At 36.3% G+C, this 9,978-nt stretch overlaps 2 protein-coding genes across 2 annotated transcripts; one reads left to right on the top strand and one right to left on the bottom strand.

Moving 5' to 3' along the window:
• On the top strand, window positions 236-7,511 carry LOC109231401 (hydroxyproline O-galactosyltransferase HPGT3-like). The gene is made up of 12 exons (XM_019397062.1): window positions 236-643; window positions 787-850; window positions 1,599-1,648; window positions 1,755-1,945; window positions 4,060-4,120; window positions 4,205-4,277; window positions 4,534-4,657; window positions 4,751-4,838; window positions 4,924-4,974; window positions 5,894-5,965; window positions 6,581-6,693; window positions 7,172-7,511. The coding sequence occupies exons 1-12, from the start codon at window positions 501-503 to the stop codon at window positions 7,192-7,194; spliced, it is 1,053 nt and encodes a 350-aa protein (XP_019252607.1). The 5' UTR covers window positions 236-500; the 3' UTR covers window positions 7,195-7,511.
• On the bottom strand, window positions 9,009-9,770 carry LOC109231400 (probable steroid-binding protein 3). The gene has a single exon (XM_019397061.1). It carries the CDS (start codon window positions 9,677-9,679, stop codon window positions 9,377-9,379), a length of 303 nt encoding a protein of 100 aa, XP_019252606.1. The 5' UTR covers window positions 9,680-9,770; the 3' UTR covers window positions 9,009-9,376.

Raw genomic sequence — 9,978 nt, 5'->3', positions numbered from 1 at the left:
TTAAGTTTTGCCAAAAGAAAATATTTATATGTCTACTTTTTTTAGAATAAAAAATATCCTTAACAAATTAAAAACCACATGGAAAATCTTTCAACTGTGACGCAACAGCTGATTTTTGGAAAGTTCCTACATAAATTGAGAGGGAAAAAAAAAAAAAAAAAGCTCCCAAATTAATCCAGCAAAGGGGCAAAGTGAGTGAAGATAAAAATAGATGGGCTAAAGTGAACCTTAAAGGCTTAAACACAAATTTTCTATTACTTCCCTGTCCATTGAAGTAACCGCACTGCTAGAAAACTCCAAAACTCATTTTTTCAAATCAATCAATCGATCGAAATTTCAGTTACGAGGGAGATATACACTTGAGATCTCCGTAATTTACACTGATTACTTTCCGAATCATCTAGAATATTCATAATCTACGAATGCTCTCAATTTGATCGAGCGTTTTCGCTAAATTGTCTTCTCCAGTTTTGTTTTCACAGTACACAAATTGGGAAGACATGGAAAGCATCTTGCCAACGACGTCGTTCTCGTCGTCTACAAAATCGGAAAGGCGGTCAAAATCAAAGTCTAGTCAAACATCTAAACCTTCTCTAGTAATGGCATTAATCTCCTGCTTCGCTTGGTTATATGTCGCCGGAAGGTCCGCTTTTATGTTCATTTTTTTTGTTTCATTTATAGGCATACTCTCCAATGTGTTAATTTTATTAATTTGTGTTTTGATTGATTTTTTATATATATATATATATATAAAGTTTTATGTGTTGGGTTCATTGTTGTTTTTAGGTTATGGCAAGATGCAGAGTACAGAATGGTATTAGGTAGTCTTTTGAAGAAGAACTCAGAGCAGGTTTTGCTCTTCTTTTCTCTACATAGTTTTTTTACACTTCGCTGATTTGGATTACGAGGTTAAAACATCTAATTTCTGGTGAATTTTGGATATATTTCACTTGATTTCTGAAATAAAGTTTACATTTTTAGAAACTGCATTAGTATTTCTGTGAATTACAATCTTTTGTTAACTAGAAAAGTTTAGAAAATTCTTAACAAATATAGCAAATGTTTGAAAATTCTAGTCGAAAAACTAACCATTTGACTCTCCAAATAGTAATAGTGTTATATAGATCAAGACATAAGGAGTTCTTTGTGCTACGAGAAATTTGGAAAGAAAAGCATGTGAACATTGTGAAATGTAAAGTGCTGTTTCGATGTCCTAGTGAAAGATAATGCCCCATTGTTACTGAACTTGGAAATGCTCTGGAAATTACACATGATTGATAAAGGGCAATGTTTCCTAGACAGGAGAAGTTTTTCCTTACATGTTCATGAGATGCTAATAATGGTCTAATCAGTGGCTCAAATATTGGATTATTGACTCAGTTATAATAGTGCGACGCCCACGAACAAGTCTATGCAGTAGTTTACTTGCAAATTGTGACCTGCTGGTTTTAAACTGCATATGCTAATTCTGGTTCACAATTTCTAATGGAGTTGGCTTCAACACTTGTCTGAGATTCAAAGCATCTGATATTACTTACTTTAGCTAGTTCTTTAACGTTCTTCCTAAATCCTAATATTGCATTGGATGCATATGGCAGAGACCAAAGATGCTGACAGTTGAAGACAAGCTAATGGTTTTAGGATGCAAGTACGTTTTTCAGTTTCCTTTTTTCTTTTGTCTTAACATAAATGCATATACGAGCATGTGCTGACAATTGCAATTGAGCTAATCTAGATGTCCATATGTTTTCCAGGGATCTGGAGAGGAGAATAGTTGAAGTCGAAATGGAATTAACAGTGGCTAAGAGTCAAGGTTACCTCAAGAATCAGTTGAAGCAGAGTGGTTCATCTTCGGGCAAACAACTTCTGGCTGTTATAGGAATCTATACAGGATTCGGAGGTAGATTGAGGAGAAATGTGATCAGAGGGTCTTGGTTGCCAAATGGTCAGTCTCTACTCATTTTGTTTGGGGCATGAATTTTCTGTATTTCCTAATATGTGTAATGATCTCTCATTGATGTGTTATGATCTAAGTTCTTAAGGATTAATGTAACTGTGAAGCTGCCACACTGAAAGTAAAAATACAGATTATAACTTGTTAGCGGATTCAGTGTGTTCAAAATTTTCATAGCTTGTTATTGTGATATTAGTCCATTTTAGCTGGGCTTCCAGGAGAAGGAAGAGAAGACTCATCGCGTGGGACCTTGCTCCCCTAGCTCTTATGTGGGTTATATGGAAGGAGAGAAATAGAATACCGTTTTAAGGGGTTGAGAATGACTATGTACATTTGAGGAATAGCCTCGTCTTAGTTTCTTTTTGGTTCACCCATGAGGTCCCTAATTGTATATATGATTGGGTTGGGTGACTTTTGTAGAGAACCATACTTTATTGTAGGTTCTCTACTTCTTGAATAACTGCTTTTACATAGGGATTTCCCCAACATCAATAAAATATTCACCTTACCAAATTAGTGATATTAGTCTATTTGATGTCTATTTGTGCATTGTTTAAGTGGTGAAAATGTGCACAGTTCTATGCGTTCAGAACCCCCAATAAATGCCTTTTGATAAGTAATGGAAGATGGTTTGACTGGCTGGGTAAAGATAGAAATGTTCTTATTTCAGGTCTTCAAGTGTAGTTATCTTTGTTTCAATGACATGATATCATGATAGATCAGTGTGATTTAAAACCATTTCATCGCCTACAGCGATGCAACGATATAAAGCGATGGGTAGTGTGCCCTTCAAACAATGACGCACAAAGTCGCTTCTTTGAATCTCAACTTTGAGGAATTGGATTAACTTGGGCATTATTGTATATTGGATGCTGAAATTAGTCATTTTACATGAAGTGAAGTTCAATTTTTATTGTAATAAATTCATCAATGTTCTTCACAGAAGCGTATCCTTCACATCTCGCTTTTCGCTTCAAGCCCCACACTCTTTTTTGTGCTCTTCGCTTTTAAAAATGCTGTGACGGATGGAGTTATTGGTCTAACTGACGCAAGTGGATTTTGAGCTAGAAACATTTGGATTGGCTGAAATTGGGGCATACTCTCTTTTGAAGCTGACGACAACAATTACTCCTTCCATTTCAATTTATATGACACACTATCCTTATTAGTTCGTTGCAAAAAGAATTACACATTTCTATGTTTGAAAATAATTTAACTTTAAACCTTTTATTTTACCCTTGATGAGAAGTTTTTATAGCCACATACAATTTATGGTCCCAAAATGTTATCTTTTAAAGATCACAAGTTTCAAAAGTTTTTTTTCCGCTAAACTCTGTGCCGAAACAAAGTGTCATATAAATTGAAACGGAGGGAGTAGTAATTATGTAAATATCGTGCGTTTATTTTCTTTTTCGTTGAAACTTATCTTGGAGGCATGGTTTGGTTGCTCGCAAATTTCACATGTTACCGGAGCAGTTATTGTTTGACTGTTAGTCTATCTGCTTTAAAACTGTTCTTGAAGTTTTCACCCGTTGATCAAAATATGATACAGAGCTTTCTGATGTTAGTTAGAAGTAATAATACTTCCTTTTTTGTTGAAAGATGTGTGTAGTTTCATGGTTACAAGTTCTGATCTGGCTGCCACAACCTTCGCAACATTGATCAGATTTTTTATTTTAAAAAGGGAAAAGGGTCAAATCTGTCTTGTACTACCTAAAATTGAGTAACTTTGTCTGTGTTAGACTTTTGGTCTACTATTACCTCAGCCATTAGGAAAAGTCTAGTTTATGACCCTGAAGCATATCTGAGCTTCTATATGAGGGTCTTTTAAACCATAGTCAAAGGTTGAGAGGTGAATATTGACCTTTTTCCTATACGCATGGAGTCCACACGTCTCCCGCTTGACCGCCCGCTGTACCTCTCTTAATGGCAAGGGATAATAACAAGACTTTGGTAATGGCAAGGGTATGAATGGACCAAAAGTGTAGCATAAGGCAAAATTGAGAAATTTCAGATAGTACAAAGGCAACTTTGGACATTTTCTTTTTAAAATTCTGGTCTTGCTGGTGCATCTGACACATCTAATATTTTCTTTTCTGTGACAGTTGATGCTTTGTCGAAACTTGAAGAAAGAGGAGTGGTTGTGCGATTTGTCATTGGTCGGAGGTTTGTGCTGCATACTGAAAACTGGAAATATACATTTGAAATTTTAGTGGCTTTATTCATCTCTGGGTTACTTGAACTTGGCAGTCCCAACCGTGGTGATAGCTTGGACCGCAATATTAATGAGGAGAACCGAGTAACAAAAGATTTCTTGATTCTAGTAAGTTTGGTTATAGTCATTTTTGTCTGACCTATCTGTATTTTTTTGTGGCATAATTTGAGTTAGGCTCTATCCAAACCGTTGCTGTACAGACATGTTGGTTGCAAATATGCATATTAATAATAATGATCATATGTGTAAATAATCATTAGAACTTAGCCTGCATGCATTCTCCTAATTTTTTGATTACTTTGTTTCAACTTGTTCCATATGCAGCTTACTTTTGCTTATTTATATTTTTCCAATTATTTAAAAGGAAAGTCACGAGGAAGCTCAGGAGGAGTTGCCCAAGAAAGCTAAATATTTCTTTAGTTCAGCAATACAAAATTGGGACGCAGAGTTTTATGTGAAAGTTGATGACAACATTGATGTTGACCTTGGTAAAATCCTTGCTTATCCGTCCTCTAGAATTATGATCTATGTGTCCCTAGATTTGAGCTTTTTTAACATTCTATTTATCTTTATTCTGTCAGATGGGTTGATTGAGCTCCTTCAAAAACGGCGTGGTCAAAATAGTTCTTACATTGGATGCATGAAATCTGGAGAAGTAGTTGCAGAAGAGTAAGATTTTCATTCAGATTTAACCCAGCTTAAGATCATGTATACAAGCATTAATATTTCACCTTCTACCTTTTCCCTTTTCCAGGGGAAGGGCATGGTATGAGCCGGAATGGTGGAAATTCGGAGACGAGAAATCGTAAGTATTACCGAGTCCTAAGAAGTGATGCCTCCTTATTGTTGTATGAGGTACTCTGGCTTTTCTATAAGCTTATGCAATTATGTCCAAATGACTGTTAAGTCTATTTTTATCGGTAATAAACCAGGTCTATATTCTCTCACATCTAAAAGTATATGCATAGTAATTTTAATTGTAAGATGATTTGGTTAGAATGCTTTTCACTTGGTTGACTTCGGTTGAATTAGTCTTCAAGTGTCATGGATGCAGCTATCAAGCCTATGTACAAGGTTTTGCAGATATTCTTTTAGTAAATGTTATCGATCTATCTTACTATGAAGTGGCAGATCTGGAACTGCTTGTAAAAACCAACTCTGTCTGTCCCTATTTATGTGATGCACTTTCCTTTTTAGTCTGTATTAAAAAGAATGATACCTTAGAAATAATTTAATTTTAAGCCTACCATTTTACCCTTAATGAGATGATATATAGCCACACAAATATCTATGACTTGTTTTAGACTACAAGTTTTAGAAGTCTTTCTTTCTTTCTTAAACTTCGTGCTTGGTCAAATTGCATCACATAAGCTAGGATGGAGGAGTAATTATTGTATCTTACGTCTAGTTAGATTATTTTGTTGACGAATTCCTCAATTGAAAAGGGTTAACATTAATTTGCTAATGTTTGCAGCATGTAAAGTTGCTTTTCAGACTTCAGTTACACTACTATTTGCATTTTCCTAAGTTATCGTGCATTTTCTGTGGTTTGGGGTATGTTTGGTGTGAGCGCATATGAGAGTGCTTGGATTAGTCTTTCCAAATGAAATTCTTAACTGATAGTTTGGGCCAAATTTTCAATTGTCCACGTTCTCGATGTACCTGGGTGAATTCCGTGGCCCGTCACTCCTCTGTACTCTAGAATGACATGGATTTCTTTTCAGGTACTTCCGGCATGCAGCTGGTTCAGTTCTGGTGCTTTCCAAAAATTTGGCTCAGTACATTAACATAAACAGGTTAGCTATTGTTATTTGAAAAAAAAAGGTTAGCCATACATGAACTTGTTCTGGTTTTATCAGAAATAACTTGGCAGATGTACTATTGAACCCTCTTACACGCACAGTGAAGGACATAATATTTGCACCGGAACTCCAAACTATTGCTTTTTTCTCCCGTTTTAAAGGCCAATTTTATGGTAGTGGTTAGATGGAGTTAACTGACATATATATGGCCTAGATAAGACTAATTCAACTTAAAAGGCGCATTTGACTTTGAGGTTCACTAGAATCTGGATGGAAATATTGGAATTACTCCACCAGCACAAGAAAAGTGAAAAATACCCTTAAATTTAGCATTACTAACGGTCGATAATAGAAGACACTGGAAGAGGAATTAAGGACTAAAAATCGTAGAAGGCATAGCTAAGACTCTGAATATTTAATCATGCCAACAAGAGGTAAGGGCTTAATTGAGACTTTTAAATAGCTTAAGAGCATTTGATATCGTTTGCCTTATTGAAATTCTTGGATAAGTTGTTCTTCCTCTTTTTTGATGTATTGCGTTGAAGAAACTGACATCACTGATTCTGGTCTAGTATCTGTTTCTAAGTGTGTTATTTTTCCGTTCTGCAGTGCTTCCTTGAAGAGTTATGCGCATGAAGATACATCAATTGGATCATGGATGATGGGTCTTCAGACGACTTACATAGATGACAGCCGCCTATGCTGTAGCACCTCCGGACAAGGTAAATAGTTAGTCTTATTTGTGCGGATTTTAACCAGGTCAAGTCCTTTGGTTTGTTTCACGTTCACTTTCTTTATTTGGTATGGCGATGATATGAGTAAGCTTAAAGAAAGAAGTGAGGATTCGGACCTTGTTTGGGACTGGGGCGTAATTGTTGTTGTTGTTGTTGTTAAGTCTTTTGGCTTGTGATCCCTGGAGAGTATTCTTGATCAATGTTTTTTGTTGACCGAGTGTGCATGAAACCCTGGATACAATTGAGGGAATCACGAAAGCAGAAAGCGAGGAGCTCAACGACGACTATTTTTACTGTATAAGGATAGTGAAAGGATCCTATGAGAAGAAAGGACGGAAACCGAAATTACTGCTTTCCCCTTCTGTTTTGTATATATTCTGCTCTTTCTAAGTCAAGTGATTTTATGTTATTAAATGTTGACCTTTGTATTCAGTGTGCTAACATCACAGAACTCTCTATTTTCCAGACAAAGTGTGCTCATTGGCTTGAACAGGAAAGATGTCATTCTGTCTCGTCTTGCTAGGACAACTATTCCATTCGTTTTTATTGGAGCATACCAAAAGTCTGAGAGTGGAAACATCCTGTTTCATCCCCAGGTACCATTGACATTCTTGCTGACGTCAATCGGCTATTATATACGTGGAGCGAGCTAAATTCTTTTATAGGATATGTACACTACTATTGGACTAGAGAATGTACACCTCGGAGAACTTTAGTTTCATAAAGATGGAGATATTTGTGGATAGGTTTGACGAACTGATTAGCGTGATTCATAATTAGTGGAACATATTTGTTTCTTTTTGTCATTCCCGTGATCTTGTTCTTATATTAAGCTAATAGCTGGTCAACTGACGAAAAGTCACATGCTCCAAGTAGTATGGAAAATTAGATTCCTGAAAGATCTCTAAATACATAGACACACATGTAAAGGTATTTACTAAGAATTTACCTACTACCAGAGAAATGAAATAGAATATACAGCATAGGTATATGCCATACTTTGTATGCAAATAGGCCGATTAAAGAATTTGTTGTTGTGCTTCTAAGGGAGGTCCGCATCAACGTGCAACATTACGTGTAATGAACTTTAGAGTTTGGTAAAATCTAAAGCGCTAGTAACATGTTTGAAAAAGGTGACATGGTGAGAAAGAGGCTTCCCGTGGTTGGAAACATGGGCGTGATACATTGTAGTTGGAAACATGGGCGTGAAACGAACATCCATTGCCACAAAAATGATGCTTTCCACTTAAAAATCATCTGCAACTGTAATAATCCTGTCGGATCTAGTAAATCAAAACATCTGCATTTATTTCCATTTTGATGACACTTGCTCGCTGGCTTGGTGAAAAAGATGTCGCAATAGCATTCGTGGATGGAAGCAACGAAGTTTTGTACCAACTAAGTGCAACTTTTTTATTACAAAGTTGGGAATCAGTAACTTACTGGACAGATTTGCGAGAAATGCAACCACAAGATTTTAGTCTAATGCTAACAGCGTGGTACCTGATGTATGGATTAGACACACAACATAGATTCGAGGGTAAGCTTTCAGGATTTCTCGGTTATAGAAAAAATCGAAAAAAATGCATTAATAAGTTCTGAAGGGTTGGTTTTATTTACTGTAATTTATCCTTTCTTTATCAGACACTACGGTTTTTACTTTCTTAACACTCTTTCAAGTATAACCGAACATTTCGTTCTCTAGTCATAAATGGTTTCATATAGTAGAAAAAATGGTATAAAGCTCCCGTCGTGTGTCCAATGGACCATTGAGAGAGGGAAAATCGCGAAAATCTGGTTTTAACAGTGTTAGAGAAAGTCAGGCGACTAGGGTTCTTCTTTCAACTGTTTCAATGTGCAAATAGCAGTGACATACTGGTGAATTTCTTTTTGTCTATACAGTATTTATTTTAATTTTTTTTTTAAAATTCAAGGAGCACTTCGCTTCTCGCTTTAAGCGAAATAGGAGTTGTCGCTTTTCTCGCTTCACGCTATTCACAACACTGGGTTTAAAAACAGATAATTCCTTAAAAAAACTCAGCGCATAAATAAGCATTAGCAAGTAGTTAGATTGCTATGCGTCAAGTTAATAGAGGGAAGAGATGTTGATTTCTTTTCTCGCGTTTAGCTCTTGCAATACAAAATCAGCAACTCCTAATTATTAAGGGACCAAAAGTGCCAAGTGTAAAGAAAAAATCAGCAAGATAATAGATTCCGGCTATAAAATCTACTACCAAAATAAGAGGGAGGGAAGTAGTCTGAAGCAGAAGCTAAAATACAGGCAGAGTTTTGTTGAACAAATGTTAAAGAAAGTAAGGGAAAGCACACGTCCTATAGAACCCATGCCACCACTAAACGGTCTTTTCATCAGCGCAAAACACTGTTGTACCGCGTGCTAAATCAGTTGCAATTCAGATACGAATTGCTACAAAACTGTGCATCCCACTTTCCAAATCCCAAACAGCATATACATCAATCATACACAAACAGACCCACAAGAAAAACGAGAGTAAAGCCTTAGATTTATTCGTAATTGCACAAAAGTCACAAGTTAATTTTGTCTATTACACAAACAGACCCATGAGAAATACGCAATACCATCCTAAGGAAACCCTATATTTATTCATAATTGCATCAAAAGCTCCAGATCCCCAAACCCACTTGATTTAGATTAAGAAATAACAGTTCCAACGATTGGGTACTTAGCTTCGAATTTCTTCTCCCAATCATTGAGAACCCCCATTTCTTTCTCAGAAAGGCCATCGAGTGACGGGGTAACGTCCTCTTCATTCTTACTCATCTTTGCGAGTGCTCTGCTTGCATCTTTTCCGGCGAACATACAGTAGGCGCCGCCGGGACCATAGAAGGAATTGCCGGTGGTGACGTCAAAGATACGGCCTTTGATTGCCACGTAGATTGGCTTTGATGGATCTGTGCCGTCGTATGCCTTGAGCTGTTGTGCTGTTAGCTCCATGCTTTTCTCGGTGATTTTTGGAATCAAATGGGATGTGTTAATTAATGGGTAGATGTGGTGGAGTGGGAGTGATGTGATGGTTTGTTCCGTTTGGCTTTTGCCATATATAATGGGAGAACAAAGGGAACATATCAAGGATCGGTTTGTCCATAATTATTTTTTTTTCGAATTTGTGTTTGAAAAAACATATTATTCATGAAATTTTTAAGTTTTTTGAGATTTTTCGAATATAAGTTTTATCAAAAGTACTTTGAAAAGTTTTTTTTTCAAGTGAAGTACGTGCCCAAATATAATTTTAA

The sequence above is a fragment of the Nicotiana attenuata genome, chromosome 8 (assembly GCF_001879085.1).
Source record: "Nicotiana attenuata strain UT chromosome 8, NIATTr2, whole genome shotgun sequence".
Classification (NCBI taxonomy): Eukaryota; Viridiplantae; Streptophyta; class Magnoliopsida; order Solanales; family Solanaceae; genus Nicotiana; species Nicotiana attenuata.
The sequence above is the reverse complement of the archived record's forward strand: the minus strand, read 5'-3'. Positions and strand labels throughout refer to the sequence as shown.